The sequence below is a fragment of the Ceratotherium simum genome, chromosome 32 (genome assembly GCF_057802395.1).
Source record: "Ceratotherium simum simum isolate JZ-2026a chromosome 32, ASM5780239v1, whole genome shotgun sequence".
Classification (NCBI taxonomy): Eukaryota; Metazoa; Chordata; class Mammalia; order Perissodactyla; family Rhinocerotidae; genus Ceratotherium; species Ceratotherium simum.
Window position 1 is genome coordinate 2,094,404 of NC_141931.1, and position 26,791 is coordinate 2,121,194.

The 26,791-nt window shown below is 40.7% G+C and overlaps 1 protein-coding gene across 19 annotated transcripts in view; it reads left to right on the top strand.

Annotated features, from left to right (window-relative positions):
- Positions 1-26,791, top strand: part of PARD3 (par-3 family cell polarity regulator) — a 623,149-nt gene that overhangs the window by 67,274 nt on the left and 529,084 nt on the right. The window contains exon 2 of one of the 19 annotated variants that reach the window (XM_087420626.1): positions 5,624-5,826. The exons of the other annotated variants lie outside the window; for them this stretch is intronic. Coding sequence (XP_087276752.1) covers positions 5,761-5,826 — 66 coding nt within the window. The 5' untranslated portion in view covers positions 5,624-5,760. The remainder of the gene's footprint in view (positions 1-5,623; positions 5,827-26,791) is intronic. 19 annotated transcript variants of the gene reach the window in all.

Sequence of the window (26,791 nt, forward strand, 5' to 3'; positions counted from 1 at the left end):
GCCTCCCGGCCGTGGCACACAGCGTTCTTAGGGTCCTGTTTTCCTAGATGTGCATCAGGCTCCCTTGCTGTGGTTCTGCCTCCCCAAGTATAAGTTTGTTGAGGAAGGGGATATGACTTTCCCCCCTGTGGCCTCGGGGTAAGTGCTCCTCAGTGACGTTTGTGGCAGATGTCTTTCTCAGTCCCTGGTGGGACCAAGGTTGACTGCATGACTTTACCTATCCTTGAAGGTAGAATGTAGCCAAGTACCTTGAGGAGAGCTTTCTGCTTTTGACTCTTGTGAGTGCAGAAATTGGAAATCCTTGCCTGACCACATAATCACAGAATAAACTTTGGCTTCTGTTAAAAAGTGAAGAGCAAATTGTATGAGTGAGATACCTTTGACCTCATAACTGTTAGCTCACCCACCTAAATAAATACACTGTAGAATGAATTCTTGGGACCAGATCAACACCATGTACCCTGGCTTCTCTCTCTGTCTCTGGCCATTCATGTTCCTGTGACTGTATCTTGATCTTGATGTTCTCAGTTAGGCTTGTGGAGTCTCAACAGTAAAAGGGGAGGGAGACATGAGACTTACTGATTACCCTTCCGGAATGTCCAAAGTAACCTATTTCCAAAAATTCAAAATAATTCTTAAGCTTTTTTCTCTGTAGTTGTCACTTCTTAATGATTATAGACAATATTGCACAATTACTTATATAAGCAATCTATTTCTCTCTCATTTCTTTTCTTACTTTGCTAATGAGAAAAATCAACTCTAAGTTGAATTTAACCAAACACCTATTATAAATGCATGGGGGTGCATGGAAGGTGAACTTACCTTTCATAGGAAACCGTTTTTCTATTTCTTCTTTTATTCCACAAACATTCATAAAGCACATACTCTGTGCTCAGCCCCATTCTGGGTGTTGGGGCTGTGGCAGTGACTAGGGAACACAGGCCCCTGATCTCATGCTGTTGGCTTACAGTGCCGCTGTGGGGATGGTGGTGTCTGTCCCGAGATAGGGAAGTCCGGGGAGGAGCAGGTTTGGAGGGACCTGCGTTTGGCCACGTTGAGTTTCAGATACCAGCAGTATACTATTTGTTTTTGTAAAGGCCAAAATTCTGTACTCATTTATCATTACACCCTCCTAATTTGCTATTTTGTAAGTTTTACAATTCTGTTATTTTGTTGCAATTACAATGGTCGTCTGTTTTTGTTTCTTCAGTCATCATGTATACATTAATTAAAAGTGAATATTTTGTTTTGATCCTCTCCTCTTCATTCCATTGGTGAGGGAGGGCTTCCTGCCCTAGGGTTGTGGGAGTGACCAAACACACGACGCCTGACACCGGGCAGAGGAGCTCCGCAGCAGTTTATGACGTTATTACATATGCTGCTGGTATATACAGCCCGGCGAGGAGGGCACGCCGTGCCAGTCAGGCGTTCCACTCGGGAACAGAGAGAACAAGCAGGGGCTTGGGGGTGCAGGCTTTGTAGTATCTAGAGGATGGAGTGACCCCTGGTTCCCACAAGAGGACATGGTTGGCTTGTTTGAGTGATTCTTTGGGGTGGCAGGGAGCTGAAGTCTGCTCCTCAGGGGTAAGCAGGAACTGTGCCTGGTCCCCGTGATTAAGGGGGATATTTGTGTGGGGACCTTGTCTGAGGGATCAGAGTTGGGAGGGGACCTTGCAGTTAGGCCATTTGAGACCCTTCTGGTTTTCCAGATGTCGAGTCAGCACATAATATTGGGCCTTAATTTTAGGCCTTATACCACACATTTGAATTAAAACAGTGCTTTATAATTCCTAAATGCTGTAGAGAATGTTTCCTACGTTTTCGAAGGCAGTAAAATATTTGAGAAAATAAGAAATGCATGGATAATTACAATATCAGAAATTATGCACATATCATGGGAGTGATTTAAGCTCACTATGAGCAATGTGTGGTCCATCTAGCTTCTTGATGTGCCATGACTTGGTCAGGGGCCGGGGGGCTGACTGATGGTTTGCCAGCAGCTCTGTGTGACTGGATGGGAGGCCAGGGCCCAGGTGGCCTCTGGGGAGCAGCCCTCAGTGTGTATGGTTGGCTCGAGATCTCTGAGGGCTGCAGCCTATTTTGGTTTTCCCCATGGAGAGTGCATCCCTGCAGTGGAGGGGGCTCCATTACAGGCTCAAGGACTGACTTTCTGCATAAAGTTTTAACTCTTATTATGGTCTTGCTAAAAGGAAGAAAACATGCCTGAATAAAAAAAAATGCATCAAATGTTGAGCTCTGATTAGTGACATGCTTGCTGAAGTGACCGGGGGAAGTGTCCTGATGTCTGTACCTTACTGTGAAATGCATCACAAAGTCGGATGGAATACTGGGTGGCTAGAGGGATGGATGGATAGATAGATTTGTGATAAAGCAAACATGGCCCACTGTTAATTATAGAATCTAAGCAGTGGATACACAGGCGTCTGTGGTATCTTTCTTTCAGCTTTCTGTGTGTTTGAATAGTTTTGTAATATGATAGTGGGAGAAAAATGTTTCAAAGTAAATGAGGTGTGTTTCATTAGTGGATAAAACTAGCATTAAAAAAGAGAGTCAAAAATACTTGAGTGCACATGTAGGAAGACTGTTCAATAGAATTATTTTTTCGTTTGTGTGTCATACAGGGTTTTGATGTAAATTGAAAACACTGGCCTCAGGCATTTTCTTTGTAATAGAGTGTGGTAGTGGGCCGAGGCCCTGGAGAGCTGGAGCACATTCTGCAGCTCAGCCTCCAGGTAGCCAAGGGAAAGCTAGAATAAATAAAATTCAAAGCGTCTCACTTAACAATGAACTTTTGTTCAAGCGTTTAATATTGTTGAAGAATTTAGCATAAGAATTAGATCACACCGTCAGCACCCTCGATTTTTTTTCTTGTTCTCTTTTCAATTTTAGGCAAAAGAAAAGGAAACTTTTCCTGAATGGGTCAAAAATGAAGAATGTATTTATTCAGTTGCAAATATTGCATTTTCCTTTGAAAAAAGTATTTTTTTTAAGGGAAGAAAGGAAAAGAAGATGAAAGCAACTCTTGGATTATTTATTTTTTAGAATTTTCCTCCTCTCAAAATTACTCAATTTTGGGTATGATTTTAAAAGTTCTAATTGCTTGTGCAAAATATTTGGGGGAAAAACACACATGAAGGAAAAAAATCTAATTTTATCATTCCGAAAAGAGTGTATTAGACAAATGAGATGTATACCCTATATAAAATATTTCTTTAAAAAATTGGGATTATATTGCATATATTGCCTTGCTGAAATGATTACAGGCAAAGTGTACTGTGAAATGAATAAAAAAATAAGGTGGATTAATTGTTTCAATTTTTTTCTATTATAAAGGATGTGATGAGAATCATTCTGAATAAAAAATTGCATACATGTACTTTATTTTCTTAGGCAAAATCTTTGAAGCCTATTTGGTAATGTTAGATAGCATTTTGAGAGGCATTGCTGATGAAGTCAGGGATATGGAATGCTTGAAGTAGAAGCCAGATTTGGGGGCTGGCAAGTGCATTGGTTGAGTTGCAACAGATCATTTGAGGAGGAGGAGGAGTGGGAGATAGGGCAGAGCGTTTAGACTGTGGCTGGTTACATTGGGGTTGCAATGCCAGATTGACTCTGGATTTCAGGTCGCACCTCGTGGGAAGTCTTGTAATCATCACTGCATATCCCATATTATCTCATAGTATGGAGGTATCATAACTTATATAACTATTCCTCCATGATGAATATTTTTTCCAATATTCTGTTATAAACAACTACTGCTGCAGCATCTTTACAGATCTCTGTGTGTGGGAGTTTTTTCTATAGAATATAAATGAGTTACTTGGAGCAAAGGAAATGCACATCTTATGTTTTATTAGATATTGACAGATTGCACTAAAAAGATAATTTATGCTTCCCACCTCTTGTAATACTAAGTTATCTATCTATTTTGTCAATCTGGTAGTCAGAAATTGGTGTATCATTCTTTTAATTTCCCTTAGTACTGGTAAAGTCTCACTGTCTTACATGTTTATATCTTTTGTTCAGAATTTCCTGTTTATTCATTTCTCTTTTGGGTCATTTTTCTTATGAGCCCTTTATAATAGTAACTTTGTGATACATATTGAGAATATATTTTCTGTCTTTTCTCTGTCGTTTAACTTGTTTTTATGGTGTATATACCACACTGTAGAAATTTTTAACTTTATGGCTTTTGGGTTTTACGTCTGTAGTCTTGCTTAAGAAGGCCTTACTCCAAATTGCAAAAATATTCTATATTTTTAAATCAAATACTTGAAAAGTAATAAAACACAACATTTAGCATCTAATCTCGAATTAATCTGGAATTGATTTTGATCTCAATTCTTCCTGCATCACCCCTGCCTCCCAAGTGGAGAGCCGATTGTTTTCACACCGTATCTGCAGGTTTTGTTTTGTGTCTGTTTTGTTTTTAAAGTGCCCATATATGTCTTAGTCAGGGCGGACCTTCACTGATGGGAATTCGACTGATCTTTAAGTGCAGAAGCCTCTTAGCCAAGTGCTTTTGTGAAGGGCTTTGTTGACATAATGTCCTGTGTTTACTTTCTTTAGGTTAGATAATACTGATGCATTGCATTATGATAGAAGTTTTTTAAAGGAATTATTTTTTGAACCTGAGAAATAAATTGTAACTTTCTAAATCATAAATTAGAAGATTAGTAAATATTTTATTTTGCGGTTCACTCTTTATGACTTTTAAAAACACATGATTTGCTTACATGCTCTTGATACTTTTTTCCTGAATAACTGATGGTTTTGTAACTTATGGGGTTCATTTTGTCAATGGAAAATAAGTGGAAAACAGCTTTGATTTTACCCTTACAGAAGCACAGTTTACTCTCTTTGTGGACTGTAGTTAGCTTGGTATTAGGGATTTTGAGAAAGACAGTTTATATTACATTTGAATCTGCTTACCAGAACAGGTACCTTATGAAAACTGTTTGTGCCTGTCACTAGTTGTTTTTTTTTTAGCTGGATATTTTTTCTTATTAGCAACAACGTGGAAATATGTTTGCATTAAAATCTTAGACAGATAGTAGTAAAGAAAATGTTTTTTTCCTCCTTAAATTTTGTCTTAAAGAGGGCCGGCCCCGTGGCTTAGCGGTTAACCGGGCGCGCGCTGACGCACCACATCTCCGGCCATGCTGGGGCCGCGTCCCATGTACAGCAGCTGGAAGGATGTACAGCTATGACATACAACTATCTACTGGGGCTTTGGGGGGAAAAAATAAATAATTATTAAAAAAAAAATTTTGTCTTAAAGAGAAGAACCCTTTGAAGGGTGATTGTCATGGGGTTTTCGGTAGTAATAGCTGCTGGCAGTGATGCTGGGCAAGGTCAGCTTCCATATGCAATCCGGAAGTGACTGGCTAGTGATGGCTTGGTTAGTCATGATTTTGTGCGTGATTAATGGTGTTATCTTTGAACTTGGGTATAAAGTCTAAGTACGAGGGAAGCACATGTTTCATTGTAACGGTGAGACTTCTGTGTTTGCAGCTGATAGAGATGTGCTGTCCAGCACCTGTGTTTTTCTTGAGAAACTTCATGTTTTGTTGTTTGATCCCCGGGGACTTCTTTCTTGCAGTGTCACCTCATTTCCTCCAGAGGACGAGAGAGAGGGAGATCCAGTGAATGGGAGAAGTGGGAAGAGGCGCCAGACGATGGTCTTCGTAGAGGAGCTCCTCTTCGGAGTCCCTTGTCTGCCTGGTGCTGAAAGGCAGGATGGGTCTCCCTCGGGCACTTGTGCTGTTTGTGCGCACCCTCACCCTCCGCATGCCTCTTGTTGGTGTGAGTACTGCCTGGAGGAGGTGTGGGTTTGCAAGGGATGGTTGTCGGTTTATCTGAAGGCTCAGCTATTGTTTTGTTAAGGCAAATACAGGTATTATGGAGTAAGATGTAAATTTTATATGCATTTTAAAGACAAAATCAAGATACTCCAAAAGAAAAGACATTTTGTACTGGGAGAAGGGGAGATACAGGCTGTGAAGTTTACTTCAGACCTTCTATCATAGAGTGTCCACCACTTCACTGCTTTTACATATTCTTGAGAAGAAAAAGGTGAATTACATTGCAGGCTTGACTGTACTTTTATTAATGTTATTGCTGACTATTCTGTAGTTTAGTGTTTTCACAGCTTGCATATCTCTATGGTGGTAGGTGATGTAGTTTTCCTCTAATAGCTCTTTGGTGGGGGTCTTGCAGAATTAGGGACAGGGAAAAGACCCTGCTGTCTATTTTTCAAGGAAAGATTAATAGCTGTGATTAATTTTGCAAATAGCTGTTCTTTTTGATATTTAGTCTTGCAAAGTTCTTTCTCTTCCCTTTATTCTTAACCTGTCAATTCTGAGAAGCTGAGAAAAATGAGCCTTGGGATTATTTCCCATTATACTTGTCTTGTTGAATTTAGCAGGCTAACTTCTTTGCTCCTCTCTTGTAAATATTTGCAAATTTATTACAGTATTTACTTTCCCTATGGTTTAACTTAAAAATAAAGATTTTGGCAAAACGTGTCAAGCTGAAAAAAATATTGGACTAGTAGTTAGGAGATGGAAGTTTTTAGATCTGGCTATCCAGTTACTATTTGCTTTTGAGCCTTAACTTTTCTCAAAGGGTTGTTAGTGAGGACCTCCAAAGTCCTTGCATTCCCTTAAAGTTCAGTGATTTTAATGGAAAATAATTGTTTTATATTCCTTTATGGCCTAAAAAGTATTGTTTTGTGAAGAAGTTAATTGTATAGAACATACAGCTGTAAGTTTTTGTGTTGTTTTCAAACAAACTTGGAACCAATAATTCAGGTAATGTGATGCCTGCTTTGCCCCTACCCTAGCCAGCACTAGAGCAGTAACTTTTACAACTGTCAGTGTTGGCAGTTAGGGTACAGGACTAAGGTAGAAGATGAGTGTAGAAGAACAGCTCTCCAGATAAGAGCTGAGTGAAATTTATAGGGTGGCTGAGGATCTCATACCAGAATACATTTTCCTTGCATACAACTTAAAACTCAGACCTGCTCCATAGAAGAGTTCCTAAAAGAAGATGATCGGTCATAATTTTATATTTTGACCTTTTTCCAAATCAGAAGCCCATGATAAAGCAGAGAAAATAGTTTAAAGAAATAGCTCAAAGCATCTTCTCCAGATGTTTATAATGATAACTTGATTATTTACACATTCATGGAGATACAAAAATCTTTATAGTACAGAGACCCTGCCTTTGGAAATTTGTAGCTGTAAAATTCTTAAGTTTGGGGAACGAAGTTGTATAACTTACAGTAATAGAGCTGCGTAAGTGGATCAAATTATGGGCTGCTTCCCCCTCCCCTGTTGCTTTTGGCAGTAGGTCATTTCGCTTTAATGGGGAGATGTTAAAATAAGCATACCAATGAAAGTAAATGCTGCATTCATTATTTTGTTATTTATTTATTGAGCTAACACTGGTTTTTAACATTGTGTGTTTCAGGTGTATGACATTATAATTCAACTTCTGTATACAGTACAGCGTGCTCACCACCAAAATCTAGTTTCCATGTGTCACCATTCAGTTGACCCTCTTTACCCATTCCCCGCAACCCCACTCCCCCTCTGGTAACCACCAGTTTCTTCCCTACACCTGGGTGTGTGTTTTTGTTTTGTTTATTTATTTACTTAAATATTCCACATATGAGTGAAATCATAAGGTATTTGTTTTTCTCTGTCTGACTTATTTCACTTAGCTTAATACCCTCAAGATCCATTGATGTTGTCACAAATGGCAAGATTTCATCTTTTTTTTATGGCTGAGTAGCAAGATTTCATCTTTTTTTTTTATGGCTGAGTAGTTTTTGTTAGTGCCGTCAAGTCAATTTTGACTTCTAGTGCCCTTGTGGACAGCAGAGGGAACCCTGCTTGGTCTTTCTGCACCATCCTCTCACCTTCTGGTGCTGTATCAGACAATGCTCCCTACTATTCACAGGGTTTTCATAGCCAATTTTTCAGGAGTGGGTGGCCAGGTCCTTCTTCCTAGTCTGTCTCAGTCTGGAAGCTCCACTGAAACCTGTCCACATGGGTGACCCTGCTGGTATTAGAAACACTGGTGGCAGAGCTCTCAGCATCATAACAACACGCAGCCACCACAGTACGACACCCCACAGACAGGTGGTTCCCTGACTAGGACACGAGCCTGGACCTAGGTGGTGAGAGCACCAAATCTTAACCACTAGATCACCAGTTGAGTAGGATTCCATTGTATATATTTACAATGCTGCATTTATTAAACAATGATTTTGAGGACATGGTTGACTGTGTCTCATACAGCATTCTCTTTGAGAACCCACCGGAGAGATTTCTTCCTGGTAATGGATACAGTTGTGGTTCTCTTCTTCAGTGTATATGCTCAATGAAAGGGATTCCCTCCTTGCCTAGGCTGCTAGAATCCTCACAGCCAGTCTGCAGAGCTCGTGGAGTGCATTTTGAACATTGCCTTTGGCTTCATCTTATTTTTCTAAATTTAATTTCTCTACTCTTGATTTCGAATTATTATTAAAAAATTATTATTAAAAAATAATCCTACTGTATTATGCAGATCTGTAGTTGTATAGTACAATATAATGTTAGTGAAAAGTTTTCAATCTGCAAACTCATTAATTCTTTTAATTTCCAGACCCAGTTAAGTTAATTTATCTTTTAGAAAACAAAAAAAAGATTTTGGGTTTTGGGGAGGGAGAGGGAGAGGCTCTTGAGAGTCATGGCTGTAGACAGAATGCCATTGTATTCCTGACTGCTGCTTTTTATATATTGCTGGATATAATTTGCTAATATTTTGTTAAGGATTTTTGTGACTGTGTTCATGAAGGAGATTATATGTATATTTTAATGTCTTTGCCTGATTTTGGTATCAGGTTTATGCTGGCCTTTCAAAATGAGTTGAGAAGTGTTCCCTTCTAGTTCTTGAAAGAGTTTATGTAAAGCTGGCATTAATTCTTCCTTAAATGTTTATAGGAGAATTCAATAGTGAAGCCATCTGAGCTTGGAATTTTCTTTGTGGGAAAGTTTTAAATTATGAATCTATATTTAAAAACAGATATAGGGTTATTCAAATTTTTTCTGTCCTCCTGTATCAGTTTTGGTAATTTGTGTCTTTTAGGGGGTGATCATTTCATCCAGGTTGTCAAATTTATCAGCATAAAGTTGCTCATAATGTTGTATTATTATGCTTTTAATATCTGTCTGATTCATAATGATGTCCCGTTGTATTCCTGATATTATAATTTGTGATTCCTCTTTTTCCTTGATTAGTATAGCTAGGAATTTAAGAGTTTTATGAGTTTTCAAAGACCCAACTTTTGGTTTGGTTGATAGTCTATGTTTGTCCATTTTCCATTTCATCGATTTCTCACTTAGCTTTATTATTTCTTTTTTTCTGCCTACTTTGGTTTTATTTGCTTCTCTTTTTTTCCTCAAGCTTCTTAAGGCAGAAACTTAAATTGTTTTTTCTGTTCTAATATAAGCATTTAGAGCTATAAATTCCCCATCAGGCTTTAGCTGCAATCCACAAATTGTGGTATGTTGAGTTTTTATTATCATTCAGGTTAAAATATTTTTAATTTCTTTTGTGAGTTCTTTTACCCATGGGTTATTGAGAAGTATGTTCTTTAGTTCTCAAATATCCAAACATTTGGAGATTTTCCAAATATCTTTATTATTGAATTATAGTTTAATTCTGTGGCTCGGGAACATGCGCTGTATTATTTCAATGCTTTGAAATTTATTGAGACTTGTTTTGTGACTCAGCATATGGTTATCTGGATGAATGTTCCACGTGCATGGGAAATCCTTTTTGCTTCTTATTCTAGGCAGAAAAGGAAAGGCAAGTTGGATTGAGAACAAAATGGCATCTTTCTTCAGGCTGAGGTATGGGAGGGGTGCAGGCTGCTGTGGTCACAGTGACTTTGCCTGGTGTAATTTACGTGAGAGGGGGTGTGGGAGTCCCCTCCCGTGCATGATTGACTGCAAAGCTGTAATAATGAAACAGGAAGCAATTGTAGTCTGTAGAAGAAAGATTACTTAATTGGTTCCTTCCTCAAATTGCAAATTCACTCATATTCTTTTGGTAACTAAAAAAAAAAATGATGGAAATATGATTTGTCGTACTGAAATTCTATTTTTCAGCAATAGGTCTTTTATGTAATATGTAGACGTATTCTAAGGATGATAATTTTGTAGGTGGGTGAGCTCAGACTGTTTTTTTGTCAAATGACTATTTATTCAGTGTACATTTCCCTATTAAAATAAATACTAAAATTTGATGCCTTGAGCCCTTTCTCTCTTAGAATTTTGTAGCTGAAGTGAGGCAGGTAGAATAAAACACCCTGCGAGAATCAAGAGAAAGATTATCATCTCATTCTGTTATGGGACTGAGACCAGCAAGGGATTCTGTCAAATAAATACAAACATTTGGAGCATAAATTAAATTTGTTTTCTCAGATTATTGATCAAGCTGAATTTCACTAATCCCTAGACATTGGATTTTTAAAAAAGCGCTTTCCTTGTTTTGGACTGTGATAGGTTTAAAATCATGACAAATCACAACTGCCACCAAAAATTAACAATTACCTCAATACTAATAATACTAATATATTCTTCAGCACACATTAGGGTGAATAAAGGGCAAAAGAGGCGATTTGGTGAAAATTTGATTTCAACCAGTCATTGGTTTATTAATAAATTGAAAGTTTTGGAATATTTACTATATAACCTTGGTAACTTAAAATTTTTATTGTCTTTTGATGTAGTTCAGTGCATTTTCCAGGCAGAAGTTCTCCTTATCATCAGTCTGGATTCCCACATCTGTACATTTATTTGTCCACAAGGGCATGATTTTAAAAGATGAGCTAATAGATTAGAGCTGAGACAGGTGTCAGAAGTAGCTCATCTGGTGTTTCCGCATGTTACTTTTGATGCTCCATGAGTGATAACACCTACCTTAGGTCAGGATATAGCCCTGGGAAATTATTTTATTGAGCATTTTAAGAAATACACCAAAATTCTGTATGAATTGCTCTTTGGTTCTGATTCAGGCTATACAGCCTATTAAAATTCTCCAAAACACATATTGAAAAGCCCCTGATTTTGACAAAAGAGAGGCACGGGATGTTGGATGTTGTTTTTATTGGAAGGATCTTTCCTTATTTTCCCCATCCTTTTAAATCTAATCTCTCCCTGGGGATGGATCACAGATGAGTCCACAATAGGCAAGAGTGAAGCACAATGTCTACTTGGGCTGCTGTCAGATTACTTTCCGGCTCCTCTAGGAGGTTGTTGATTGCATAATGAAGTTAATTTGTTGTGTGTAACTTCCGTAGTGTATTTTTAAGTGGGAATTTTTTTGTGCACACAGATGTCAGATTGGCTTATTGTAGCCGACCCTTCTATATTAAAAGATGTTTAGCTTCCATTTTACATGTAGAATACTTCAAACTCTCGCAAGAGTTTTTTAATCAGTATTATATCTTCAAAGCAGTTGGCTACTTTCAGCATCTTAAGGATTTACATGAGGATAATTTGATAACGTTGCCTAATGTGAAAACCCAGGATATTACCTTAAATATATAACAAACTATTTTAGACATTAATGTACCTCCTGAAACTTTGGAATCTTTGATTGCTGCTTCTAGGTAATGAGAAAGAGAAGACAAGTATAGAAATGGTTGTGTTCTGTGGACAATAAAAACATTTTACTGTAGCCTGCAGTGATATCATCCGATTTGGGAGCACTTAAAAATAGGTAACAGTGTGACATGTTTGCTGTGAACTGCTTGGTATATTGGAACAAATGGAAGTGCATCATTTTAAAGTGGAGAGGCACCTTTAGGTGCATATTTTCCATTCTTTTATTATTCATCTTTTAGGTTATGTTTCAGGATTGAGGAGAATTTTGCTGCTTTTGTTTCTGAAGTGCCCTGTGTCATTACAGCCTGTGGAAATGTTTAAGATTGGGGACTAGCTGGTTACTAAGGTGACTATTTTTCTAATCTGTGAAAATGTTCATAAACCTTATTCAATGTCAAGGTCTTTTATAAATTTTATTTGCTATGTTTTAATGCACAGGTTTCCTGAAGGGTATTGTATGTATTTGAAGCACTATATAATTTTGTTAAGTGTTTGAGAGCTGAAGTTTGAGAGCTTTTTCTAAAAACTGTGTTTTATTAATTATGGTAAGTTCTTAAGTAGACGGAGGAGAATGGAGAATGAAGGGCTTTTGCTCTGCATGTTTCTCACCTACAGATCCATCATACACACTACTAGGCCTCAGAATGCCTAGAATTTAGTAAAATAGACTGAATAAACTTGGTCTTTGACCAGAATGCATTGCGAGGGTCTTGTGTTGTCTCAGCGCTAACATTGACATGTCAATATCAGATGTCAGGGGCCCACAGGCGGTGATGGTGAAGGAGGCCGGAGGGATTGGATGCAGTGGCATGTGCATGGGGTGGGGGTGAATACTTTTGTCATACGCAGTAGGGAAACCCGCTTTTAATTCTCAAACGAGAGTGTTTAACAACAGGCTGGAAGACTTTTGTTCTGGCAACAGTGTGTAGGATCAGGAATGGAGAAAGGAGAGACCAAGGAAAGAAAGAAAATCTAAAAGGCTTCGCAGTGCCCATAAATCATCATGTTTATAAACTTGGATAGTCTTTGATTAAAAAAACAAACACAGCAATCTCTCTTGTTGCTGTGTTCAGACTTGCTTCAGCCAAATGAATTCCGACCTCTTGACAAGATAGAGGGCGGTAGTTCCTCGTGCTTTCGGGCTCCAGCCGTCTGGAAGGACAGCCTGCTGGGTCCTGGGTGCTCACCCTGCCTGCAAGGGAGAGGGGGTTCCGACGGCAGTGCTTTCATATTGTCTGTCAGAGCCAGCCGAGCAAAGGAGACGACGCCACGGAGAACATCAGAACCTCAGAACCTGCGGCGTCCCGAGCCCGGGCCTCTGGGCGCGGCGAGCGCACACGCTGGCGCGCGCGGGAGCAGCAATGCTCAGATGTGGTTCTTGCTCTCCACTTCGTGGGAACCCACCCGTCTCGCCCGTTTCGTTGACTCCCTCGGTTCCCGTAGGCGTGTGAGCGTGGGAGTCGTGTGTGAAGTATTTAAACTTGACTTGGAATGCTGGGCTAGCCCACACTGTGGGAAGTGGGAATGGGTACTCTGGTTTTTCTGGGCTCAAAGGATAGTGAAGGATAATGTGAAGGGTGGTGGGGCCCTTAGATCTTGTGCTGCCCCTTCATTATTACAGATGGGGTAACGGCCAGAGCTTTTCATTGCCAGAGCTCACACAGCTAGTCATTGGCAGAGCAGGGCCTGGAGTTGGTTCCCAGTCCGCAGAAACTCGAGGAAAGCTGCCAGCCTCCGACGGCTCTGAGCGAGTGTGGTTGGAGAAGCCCCCCTTAGGTCTGTGCTCAGGGAGGAGAGGGTGAAGACGCGATGCTGGCCTTTCCTACACGCAGAAGAGAGAAAAGCTTTTGTTTTAGGAGACCACTAACTCCTAAGTATAAAAATAGTTACAACTGAGAGGTATAGGAAGCTTTAGGAAGTTATACTGCATCTGGCTCAGAGATGGTTGATTGTTGTTGATGGTTCAATTTCAGCAGAAATCCATGAGGCGCTAATTGATTACCTGTACTGACCCTTAAAGCTGGGAAGAACAGTGTAGGGAAATTCATGCTTAGAGACTGCATTTACCTGCTCCATGGCGAAGATCAGGGGATTTTCTTTTCTTTTTTTTTTTTAACACAGTGACTGTACTCACCCAAGATGGTAAAATCAGCCCACATTAAGCAACTAATGTTTTAGGTGTACTGGAGAATGTGCCTATTTACAAAGTAACTTGTTATTCACTATACTCCTGGTGGGAGGTGGTGGAGCTCCCCGTGCTGGTTGCATGTTAGCATCACCTTGGTTTCTAATCAATTGGTCTGGGTTGGGGTGGTGGGTAGCTAGTTAATACAGCACCTCAGGTGTCTCTGATGGAGTTGGGATTGAGAACAACTGATGTAGACTCTCCCTTTCGAGATAGACTGATAGTAGATATGTGCCCCTAAAAGGGTAGATTTTACACTGTGCCATACTAGTCCATATAGTTAAGGAAGGGACTGATTTTGAAAATCCTGGCTAATAATAATAGTAACCAGTACTTACTGAGCAGTGACGAAAATGCTTTGAGCCATTTTAACTGCTTTAAAGGTTTTGACTCATTTAATCCTTTTAACTTCTCTGTGAGTTGGGTACTCTTGTTACTCACGTTTCTCAGATGAGGACACCAAGGCAAAGAGAAGGTGAATAAGTTGCTCCAGCGAGGTCCAGAGCCTTCACTCTGAACTCTGGGCTCTATTGCTTGTGCTCAATGAGCTAATGCTTCCCTCCTATTTATGGCTAACAGAAGCCATGTAGCTTATGAAGCTGATTTTAGAAATGTTGGTGTGTCTACTGCTTGGGCATTTGCTGCACAGCACTTCTTTGTCCCTCGGATTACAGTGGTCAGTAGACTGACGTGCAGGAGTTCTCGTGGACACCTCCACTGCCCTTGGTGGCACGGCAAGGCTGACTTATCCCAGAGCTCTTCCTCAGCCCCACCTCCCACCCTTTGGTACTTTGTTTTAGGGATCGATAATACAGCATAGCAGTGAAGAGAAAAACAAAAATATCTCATGGTCTGGTCGGTTTTCTGATTTGTGGCCAATTTAACTAATATATATATTTTCACTGTAGTATTTCCTGTGATTCTATGTGCTATGTTTACTGTGATGATAAATTGTTTTCAATATTTTATTAAGAACAGAGCAGTTATATATAATTTAATGTTTTACTAACAACTTTAGCAATTTACCAATACATTTAGAAAAATTTTACTAGCAAATATAGAAATGTATGAGCTTGTGAATAAAACTAGTCATGTAAGATAACTGAAGTTAAATAAACAACAGTACTGTCTCCACCATTGCAAGAGAATGGGTGCTCATCCCAGCTTCTAAGAATGGGCAGGATTTGGAAGGCCTTTTTAATTGCATAGGGAAAGCCATCGATCATGATGCAGCTTCCAGCTGCACTGAACTGGGTTTCTTTTCCCTTAGAAAGTGTTTTATATAGAAAAGTATTTTAAGCAATATAGGATTAGTTTTGCAGCATCCTCAAACTGCCTGTTTATTTTCTTATGAACACATAAGTTTATTCTGGTTACTGATTAAACTGGCCCCATGCTGAATATGAAGTTTCAGTTAAGAATGCGTTTTTAGGGCCGGCCCTGTGGCTTGGTGGTTGGGTGCGCGCGCCGCAATGCTGGTGGCCCGGGTTCGGATCCCGGGTGCGCATCGGGGCGCCGCTTCTCCGTCCATCCTGGGGCCGGGTCCCGCATGCAGCAGCTGGAGGGATGTTCAGCTATGACATGCAACTGTCTGCTGGGGCTTTGGGGGGAATAAATAAAAAAATCTTTAAAAAAAAAAAAAAAAGAATGCGTTTTTAAGTTGATGGGGTGAAGAACTGTTTCTCTCTGCTGAGGATAGGAACCTCTGTGCTCGTAGAGTGCTCTCTGCTGGCAGCTTTGGGTTTTAATAGTGATCACAGAGCCATTGCCCCGTGAGTCTAGAAGTAGGAACTAGGAACTCTAGAGCCTGACTCCCGGCTGTGGCACCGCGCTGTCGTGTGGCCTGGAGTGTGAGACAGGCCGGAGGAGGAAGCTAGCGCTGTCCCTGGTCCCACATCCCTGTGGAGCTGCTGAGCCCAGGGGCCTTCAGTGCCCCTGCTGCATCACTGCGATCAGTACTTGAGTATATTTTAAAACACAGTGTGCTGGGATAGTGCAAAATTTATGAGGTGGCTGGGTGTTTTTCCCCAAGCAGGGAACTAGAGGTGAAAAATGGGAAGTTTAAAAGTTTTCTGATATAATAAAGCTGAGATTAATTACTATGATCTGATTGATACCTGGTACATTTTGGTTTTAAAAGAGTGTTTGAAATATACACTAATCTGAGCTGAAAGAAGCTTATCTGTGACAGACACTGACTTCAAAATTTAGGGAGTCAGTAAGGCACCATGCTCCTTTAAGGGGGAAGAGCTCCCCAGAAAGTCATAATAGGCATAATGTCTTTGCTGGAGTGTGTGCGTGCCTGTGTGCATGCGTGTGTGTGTGTGTTTCAGCTGTCGTTGATGACTCTTCCTCTTCAAGTCATTGGATACCTGTGAATCGAGGGCATCCTCTACCCCTTCAAGTCATTATATGTTTGGCAAATGGGAATATTAACACCCTGCTCTCAGCCATGCTCTGTACAGATGATTCTGTGTTTTGGAAGGGGGTTTTAAAAATGCTTTGTGATATCCCAAATGCAGAGGTAAACGATATGAAGGTAACAGTGTTTGAGATTGAGGCCTCACACAGCTTTTAGAGCTTGAGCAGGAAGACTTGTCTGGCAAGTGTGCACAGGAAGTGTGAGGCCCTCTGTGTCCCGTTGGGGGAGGGAGATGGAGTGACCACAGGCAGCACCACGTTGAGTGTGGAGTCTAAGTTAACTGCGTGCGTAACCCCGGGTCTGCGTAACCTTGGGCCTTCACAACCTGAGATTACGTAGCCAGGCTTGTTCTTCAGTCCTTACTAGTCTTAACACCTCCACGGATGTTTCCCGTGGAGTGGTTTACAGTGACCCGGTGCGAAAGCGTAGGGCCAGGTTACTATGAAAACTTAAAGCAGGTAAATTATGATTTGTTTTTTCTGTAGGGGATGTCCAGAGGAGAGTGCAAGAGTGCATGAGAGGATGGTGATGGGTCTTACTTATTACTAATTTAGAAAACAATAAAAACAGTAAACAATAAAGCAATACAATAAGAAATAAAGCAGTGTTTTTCTAGTGTTAGAGTTTATGTATTTGCAATTTAATATATGCTTAATTGAGGGTATTGGTATAACCCAAATATACATTTTTTTCATATAATGCAGATTAGCGGTGATACCTAATGCTTTATATCTTCCATCACATACTGAAGCAACCAACTTATTAGCTCTCTCACTTTCTTCTTTAATTTTGTCCTAATTGGTGAACGCTTGGACTCTGACAACTCTGGTAGACGCCTGCCCAGCAGTGTCTCTTTGTGACTTGAGATGTGGAACAGCGCTGCCTCGCTTCCCTGCTGACCCTGCAAGTAGTTGGGCACCCTGGGCACTTAGCCCTGTGGGCGTCGGGCACTGGCCCGGAGAGCTCCCCTCCTCACGGACTCCTCTTCTCGGTCCAGCTCACGGTGTTGTCGGGGTGCCCACCAGCTGTGATGGGGTTGGAGGAAAATTGACAGGTTCCTTCCCTGTCCTAGAGCTCACTGTCCCGGCAGATCCGGTGTGCTGTTTAAGCATTCCTGCAGGGTTAGCTTCCAGTATTTTTCTTCTTTTCACATGGTTTACTTTACACTCTATTCTTTCCACAGTTGTTTGGCTCTTTTCAAAGACAGCATGGAAATATAGGAAAGAAATTACTTACTTTGAAGATTAGAATTCCATTATTTTTGGAATGCAATCTCCTCAACTCCGGAATTGATTTCTTTTGGTTGCCATTGGTCTTTGCAAAGAGTGTGATGTTGCTTAAGATTTATGTATAACCAAGTTAATTTTGCTTCAGTATCATATTCCTTTAGGTAAGCTCTTTCAAGAGTACTCTGAATATTTGCTGTAGATTTAGAATAAACTAATCACCCTCTCAAGATATTTACATTGCCTTTCTGGTATTATGCAGCACGAGGTTTTATGAAATGCCCTCTAATTAGTCTGAAAAGTGTTTTCTTTTACTTCATAACATCGTGGCTTCTCATTAAATGAAAGTGACAATCTTTAAAGGCAAGTTATTTAAATTATGATGGATTTTGCCTTATTAAATAATTTGGAACATCTTTATGACTTTAGTGGTATATACTCATATATATCTGTTTTATTTTAGGTGAGTTGAGAAGAATTCTTGACAATACAAAATGGCATTATTTCCAAGGCAATTTTTTTCAAAAGTAAGAAAGAAAAACGAGTGTCAGTAATCCACCTTATATTTATTTACTTGAGGGAGAAATTGTTTCCTGACACACCTTGCACCACGAACTGAAATTTTGGTGCCAGTTTGGGTGTTTGTGGGTCCATCCAAAATAGAGACAAGTTTTTGCAGGAATGTCAGGTGACTGTGGGAGAGGCCCGTACGGGAATGAAATCAGAGGCTTTGCCTCACAACAATACTCACCTAAGCCATGTGGGCTTTGCCTCTCATTCAGCATCATCGATTTTCAGTAAGAATGGTCTCTACTATTATACTTCACGTAAGTGGATGTGCTAGTTTTATGCTAATTAAATCATATATGCTATATTCATTAGTCAGCCGTGATGTGAAAGCTGCAAGTCTTGAACTTGAAGTTAAATTCTTTGTCCACATCTCAAGTTGGGTTGAAATGTCTTAGTGGTGAGGAGAAGGCACGGGGCTTGTTGGAGATGCCTGGTTGGTGTGTGATGCTAAGCAGGTCCAACTACAGAGGTGGGTGTGGCTTCTCTCGGGCTCACAGGAACACGTCTGTGGCCTCAGCTGTCAGACGAGTTTTCTGCTTTCCGTGTCTGGTCTTGTGGGCCTGGTGTGGGTTTTAGTCTTTGATAAACAGGAGGAGCTGCTGTGACACTCTGAGGGGACATTGAAGGGGCTGTTAAATAAGTTTGACGAATGAGAGTTTTATCCAGAAAGGATTTAACTTAAAAAAAAGGAGGAATGGGGGAGAATGTAGCCCCAAGATAATCACATAATCCATAAATTTTAGAATTTTAAGAATGATTTGGGGTCTTTGAAATGCCTTTTTCTCTCCAAATCTCCAATTGTGGGTTCACGTTTGCTGCTTCTGCTGGTGACATATTACCTTGTTTTAATAGTTGTGTAGAACAAACGTGACACTTGAGATGACCATAAGGTTAGGGTTGAGCCCAGTGGTTTTCACACAGCTCTGAGTCCCTGCGGTGGCCCTGCCCTAGCGGGGACCTCGTGTGTGGCCAGTGCAGTTCGGCGTACCCCAGTATCACGGTACTGGGGGACCGAGGATGAATACAGTACAAGTGCTGCAGGTGTGTCTCCTGTCCGGGCTTCATTCCTGGTGTTCAAACACGCCATGTATGTTTTGGCCTCCTCACCTCTGTTCTAAGATTTCCCCTGGTGGAAATGAAATAATTCCTTCATGAAGTGTTCTTTGTCCTCAGTGTTTTCTGAATTTTTGTAATTCCTGTACCACTTGGTTGGCATTTAATTTTGATAATTGGGTATTGTTAGTGAACTTTCCACATACCTATGGCTTGACTCCCCAAATTGACTTTAAAATCTTAGAGGACTGGAGTGTTATCCTAGACTTGGCTGTAGCCCCTTTATTCCAAAACACAATTGCTTTCAGACTGAGTGTTAAGTTCTTAATTGACTGGTAGTATGTAACATGCTATCCTGTTATCTCTAGTTGTTTTTTAAAGTGTGTAATAAGTGTGGAAATGTTTTTAGTCTTTAGGAACCTCCATGTGGATGTTCTTCCATATCCTTGACTGTTCCTGCTGGCAGGAATCTTCCAATAATCTGGATGGGGTTGTGGCTTTTCTTCATGCAGCATGCTTGTCAGCTGTGAGTGGCAAAGAGATGGTTCTGACGCCATCACCAGACTCGTTTGGAAAGCTGTTCCAGGTGGATGGTATCTGTAGAGCTTAGAGCTCTGCTACTGCAAGGACACATGTTTATACACAGATGTTTAACAAAGAATGTTTAAGGAAGGTTAGGTAGTTTTAATTTTGTATTATGAGTTTTCAAGCTCAAATTATGGCGGTCGTGGGAATGGTAATCTTATTTCCACTTAGTAAAGGAAAGCTACCTGGAGTAGTGTAACATCATAGGCTGGTTGAGCAGTACATGAACCTCCGAGATCAACTACTCCCTTCATTTTTACACACAAGGCCTCGAGTTCCCACAAAGAGGAAATAACTTGTGCATGTCAGGCCACTTAGCCCGGGGAGTTATTGAATTGCCCTTTTTTGTGGCTACTGATAGACAGGATATGTGCCCACTAGATGGCTTTGCCATTACCGCCCTGGTTTCTCGTTGCGTCTGCTCTATCTGTGCATCTGTTCCAGCTTCACAGACTCACGTGGCTCCTGTTTTGTCCTCTCCCCACCCCGGTCTGATAAGTTTATAGTTACAAGTTTTATTGTTGTTTGAGGTAGTCCATGTCACACTTTAATTACTAGTTGTGTAATTATGTTTTGCATGAGTTCCCATAGAGCTAATTTGTTTCTTTGCTTCCACACATGATTTTTATCAGAAACTTTACTTTTAAGTATGCTACAGATAGAATAGGACAGACTAGTTGTATTTCTGCTTGCTGGGTTTTCTGTTATAGTGCTTAGATTGTGCTCCTTGATGATTTTTTTCTGAGATACCATGTACCATAATTTCTTAGAAGGAATAAATTGAAGGCACAGGTACCTAAATTTCAAATAGCTCATAAGGGAAAGCTTTATAAGAACAGAGAACTAAGCATGTATTTAAGAATTAAGAAATTATATGGCATTAACATATATAACCTCCTTTACGTATATTTCATAAGGTATCTTGGAGCCTCTATTTAAAAATTTCCCTGTTTAGAATGTATTTGAAATTGACCAGATGGACCCAGATAGAGTCTTGAGTCACATTAAGGATTTTCAGGAAAAATCTAAGTGTCAACAAATTTTGAAACAAATAGGTTAGTAAAGGAATACAAATTGATCTTTGGCTTGAGATAACCAGTAACATATATCAATGAATGTTTTGGGGTGTAGGGGCTGGGTTTAAGAGAGAGACCCCATTGTTTCGTATGCTAGACGAGAGATTCTAGGAGGGTAGCGACCATTTACTGCTGTAACCCTTGTACGTAGTGCAATGCCTACCGTATAGTAGATGCTCCATAAATATTTGAATGGATGATTAATGTCCATAGACTCCTTAGGGTAAAACATGTACATCTTCAAGACATTGTTGTAAGTGCTCTGGAGAGAAAGGGCGAAAGATAAAGTGGGATTGAAGACTGACATGGTGAAGAGATAGATGCTAGCCAAGCATTGAGATTTGAGTGAGATTTCCGCAAGTGAAGAGATGAGGATGGGTTTCCAGGAGGTGTGAACAAGCGATAACAAGTTTGAGTGCCAAGGAGATCCCATGGACTGACTAGCTCATATCTTGGCGTATGTGAATGTACGTATATGCCCTTTGTCTGTCTGTATTGCTCTCTTCCCTACTGAAAATCTTTCCTAAAAGCTGATGCATGTTCCTTGCCTGCAGAGATGTCCATACTAATAAGACTCAGGAGCACTGTCTGGTCTTTGGCAAACCTTTTGAAGATACCATCATAGACCCCTCCCTTGACTGATGGTAGGAGTATCCTGGGAGGGGAAGGGAGCCCCACCTCTGGCATCAGCAGTCCGGAGGAGACATTGGGAATTGGCCCCTCCACCCTCCCAAGTGGCTGTGTTCTGAGCCACATTCTAAGCACTGCTGTCTGGTGTCCACTGCCTCGGGGCCACACTTGTGTTGTGATGTTGTGGTGCTGTGGAACTCTCAGCCGGACCCCACGCAGTGCGAGGTGTGCTGGATTTGAGTACAGGGGCCACAGGATAACTGGATAACTGTTTTCCCAGGCTTTCAAGGAGGAAATCAGAGGTAGGTGCAAATTCTCTGTCAAAATCACTGTTTCCTCCTAGTCTCCTCTTCTGTATTAGGTTGAGGATATTTCTTCTGATTCAGTCCTGTTTAGTATTGCCAGGTGTAAAGAATTAGTCCTGTATTTTTTAAGTAATTAGAGATAATTGCTTTAAGAAAAACCGGGAAGTGGTTTTTGGATTAAGTAATATGAGGGGGGTGGGTGAAGAGCAGCTTTGGGGTCAAGGTTTTGTTGGTTTGTTTCAGAATTCTGAGCTATTTAGAGTTTATCATGTTTCAGTGAGGTTTTCTTTCCAGGTCAGGGAAATTCCTTTTGGCCTGAGTCAGCCTCTCTCATTTGCTAGTTGGAGAGTAAATATGCGAGGGTAGGTTCTTTTGTTAGGCTGGGTGAGTAACCTTAAGGATCTCTTAGGTTAGTTATTTCTTTTGTAAATACTAGAAAAACATTCAAAATTTTAGCTTTAAAAGATCTGACACAATATAGTAGTTACTGTCTGAACTGCATGTGCGCTGTGGCCTGCTGAGGCCGCAGGGTGGGCCTCCACACTGCGTTCTCTGAGTCCCTGTTGTAATGTTCATGGATTGTTTTTTCTACCGCTTTGAATCCAGCTCTGCCTGGTGCATGACTGGAATGAAACGCTTCTTAAATCTGTATATCTTTGATGGGTACCATGGGGTAAAGCATTGCTTCCTCATATTGAAGTTAGTTGGGTTAATACCGGTGGAAGTCAATACTGGTGGGTGACATATTTTCCTTATTCTTTTTTTCCATTCTAAGCAAAACAAAAACAAAAATAAAAGCAAAGGACTTTATCTTGATCAATTTTTCCCTCCCAAATTTGTCCCCCTGACAGACGTGTTTGATCCCCCTGCAAGAGACAATGCGTCAAAAAGGGCATAGCATGAGTTTAGAAGTCGAATATCTGAGTTGAAACTCCCTTTCCTCTTCAACGGTAATTACATGTGCGATGATCTCAGACAGCTTAAATTTCCTGTTCCTTAGTCCTCTCATCTACAAATGGAGCTGAAACCATTCACCTCCAATGATTGTTGTGAAAACAGTCACGTGTGAATGTGAGTGGCACACTAGGTGCTTAGTAATTGGTGCCTACCACCGGCCCCTTTGTGGAGTAAGAGTGAAGGAATGGGATGGATTAGGAGGAGGGCACAGCGCCAGGTGCCTACTTTCATGGTGCTCATGGTTGCAAAGCTTGTAAGTAGAGATTTTGAGTTCTGGAGCAGAATGTCCTGTAGGTCCATATTGTTTTTTAGGAACGAGGCTTGGCTATATTGCATTTATGCTCTACCTCTCATTCTCCCTTCCTTTAGTAAAACCTTCTGTTCCCTGACTACCGGCTTATGAGGTCACAGTGCTACCCACCCCCAAGCCCTTGCACGGTCTTACCTTCTCCAGGCCTAGAGTGGGGAGGACTTGGTTGGCCAAATTGAGCTTTTGTCTTGCCCTCCTTTTCCTGGGTTGTAGGCAGGTTTATCCAGGCTTAACCTCTCTTCTGCCTGGCTTATCCAGGCCAGTGATGCTGGGGACTCACCTCTGTGGGTGAGAATGGAGGTGTTTATACTGGAATTTGGGTTCCTTTTCATTGCATGCAGAATTATCTGGATATCTTCATTCCCCACCTCTAAGATGGTGTCTGGAATGTCAGCTAGAATAATCACATAGCGTTTCTTGCACCAGCTCTGGGAGTCAGGATGGAGGGTGGATGAGGGGTGTCGATTCTGACATGGCACGGCATGTCCATGGCGTTTCTTTTGGCAGTTAGGAGAGCCCAAGTCTGTGTTTGTTGATTATATTCTCTGAGAAACTCTTTTTTTTTTTTTTTAAAGATTTTATTTATTTATTTTTTCCCCCCAAAGCCCCAGTAGATAGTTGTATGTCATAGCTGCACATCCTTCTAGTTGCTGTATGTGGGACTCGGCCTCAGGATGGACGGAGAAGTGGTGCCTCAGTGCGCGCCCGGGATCCGAACCCGGGCCACCAGCATCGGAGTGCGCGCAGTTAACCACCAAGCCATGGGGCCGGCCCATGAGAAACTCTTGTTTAATTTTTTTCCTTTTTCCAATAGGTTTATTACTTTTATTTTTTTTACACATTATTTCTACAACATGGTGCTTTGTTCTTTGCTAAAAAAGCAGAAGATGGTCCTTGCCTTTGGGGAACTTATCTAGGGATAAACAGAACAGCACACATGTACAAGGAAATAGGCTATTAAGTGACAAATATGTTGTCTAGATAAATACTTTGTGGTTGAAGTACTTTTCACAGAAGAGGTGGTTTTTGGTCTAGATTTGGAAAGGTATATACAATCTGGGTAGTTGGAGCTATAGGGATGAAAGTCTTCCAGATGTGTGGAAGAGAAGGAACAAAAAACATAAGGATTAATTAATTCATGGAACCAATATTTATTGAGCATTTACTCTGTCTCAGGTCCTATTCTGGGTGCGTGGGGTTTGTCAGTGACTAGAACGATTGATGACCCAGATATGGGAAGGCAGCGTTGAGGCCTGTCTAGAGGACTGAAGGACTGTGATGGGAGCCGTGGAAAGCCAGGAAAGGCAGCTTTGGGAGGAGTGTTGAGTGCTTGGCGGAGGATGTTGGACGTTGACCTTTAGAATGTAGTGAGTCACTGAAAATGACTCATGTCACAGGACAGTGACATGACGAAATGGGTATGTTGTGAAGACAGATACAGTAGCAAGATGCAGGACAGGGCTGAAAAATAGGAGTCTAGAAGCAGTGAGATGAGTTAGAAGGTAATTAGGTTATTGAGAGCAAGAGGTGCAGGAAAGGGAAAGGAAGAAATGTATTCACTAGTTATTTAAGATGAAATTTAAAAATCAAGCATATGTTTATTCTGGAAAATCAGCAAATATGGACAAGGACTGTCATTGTACTCAGCAGCTCTTGCCTTTTGTCTGTGTCTATAGGTAGCGCTGTCTTCAACCAGAGATGAGGTGATGTCTTACGTCGTACTCTGCGCAGCGTTTAAATTGCTGGCTAGTGTTTCATTGATTGGGTGTCTCAGCCAATTGTTATGTTGCATATATAGCTGGTTTCCTGTTCTGTATTATGGTTGATTAAAACGTCTGATTTACTGTATACATCTTGACCTTGTATAAGCACATTTTAAATTTCTGAGTCAGGGGCCGGCCCCGTGGCTTAGCGGTTAAGTGCGAGGGCTCCGCTACTGGCAGCCCGGGGTTCGGATCCCGGGTGCACACAGACGCACCGCTTCTCCGGCCATGCTGAGGCCGCGTCCCACATACAGCAACTAGAAGGATGTGCAGTTATGACATACAGCTATCTGCTGGGGCTTTGGGGAAAAAAAGGAGGAGGATTGGCAATAGATGTTAGCTCAAGGTCGGTCTTCCTCAGCAAAAACAGGAGGATTGGCATGGATGTTAGCTCAGGGCTGATCTTCCTCACACAAAAAAAATAAAAATAAAAAAAATAAATTTCTGAGTCAATGTGTATGTTCAATTTTAAGCATTTTGATTCGTGGGACCAAATTCCACCTCCCTGCAGGTACCCCCTGCCCATCAAAGTGTATGTGACTATTAAGAACTCAGGAGCAGCATGTGAGAATGCTGGCTTCCTGTACTCTCATGAACCCTGGGTCATTAAATTTGTTTAAATTGATCTGTTTTCCCAATTTGCTATGAAAAACTCAAATAGTGCTTGAGAGAATCCTGCGAAGTACAGCCATGTCAGTTGACCTCTGGTTGGACTTGGCGAGTGGGAGGTAGATGGGAGCTGGGAGGCCCATGATGAGATAGCCCTGGAGTAGGTCCCTGCTCCCTCTCTGCTTTGGGCTGTGTCTCTGCCAGCGCTAATTTCCAAATTCCAGCTCCTGCCCTGAAGGCCTCCATGAGTTCAGCTTCTGTCACAGCACTCCTGCCCTGGGCTCTGGGGACACCTCTCTTTATTCCTTTAGCCTTGGGGGCTAAAGGAGTAGCTTCCTGCTATGGCTAATCTGTGGGTTGTCCCCACCCCACCTCTATCCTGGTTTGGATTCTCAACCCTTACGTCTTTGTAACCAATTCTCTGTATTAATTTCCTTAGGTTTAAAATTCTTGGGATGATTTGTATTTTCCTGGTAGCACTCTGAATGATGGATATTCAGTCACACACACACATATATAATATGCTATTCTAAAGTAAGGGGTAGACATCATGACACTTTATCTAAATACTTCACACATTGCCTGAGAATAAGGATATCCTCTTACGTATCCACAAAACTATTATTATACCTAAGAAAACTAAGAATAATTTCCTAATATCATCTAGCATCAAGTCCATATTAAATTTTCCACCACTGTCGCCAAGATATCTTTTACAGTGATTTTTTATTTTATTTTTTTACCTCAACAAGGATTCAATCAAGGCTTACGCCTTGAATTTGGTTATGCCTTCTTAGTCTCTCTGATTTAGAACAGTCTTCCAGTTGTTGGTTTTTTTTAAAAATGACAGACTTTTAACATTTTTCTCTTGAAAAATTTCTAAAATCACAGAGTAGTAAATTGAACCCTTTGTCTAGACTCACCAATTTTTAACACTCTGCTACATTTGCTTTCTTCCTAGTTCTCTATACACATAAATACACATTAGTAAAAATACTAATTTCTTTTTTGTGCTGAAACATTTGAGATTAAACTATAGATATTATGACACTTCTAACCCCTAAATACTTCAGCAAGTATTCAGCAAGTATAAAACAAGAATATTCTTTTATATAATCGCTGTACAGTGATCACATTCAGGAAATTTCTCAATTATACAATCCTGTCACCTAATATGATAGATTTCTTCAGTGTCCTAGTATTATCCTTTTTCACTGTTTTTTCCTGCACATGCAGATCCACTCTAGGATCATACACTGCACTTACACATCAGATGACAGGGACTTTTTTTTTTTAAGAGATCAATGCAGTTGTGTTGTTCAAAGGCTCACCTTCCAGATTTGTCTGATTGCTTCCATGTGGTGTCATTTAATTTGGTTCTCTATTCCTTGTATTTTCTGTAATGAGGAATTTAAGTTT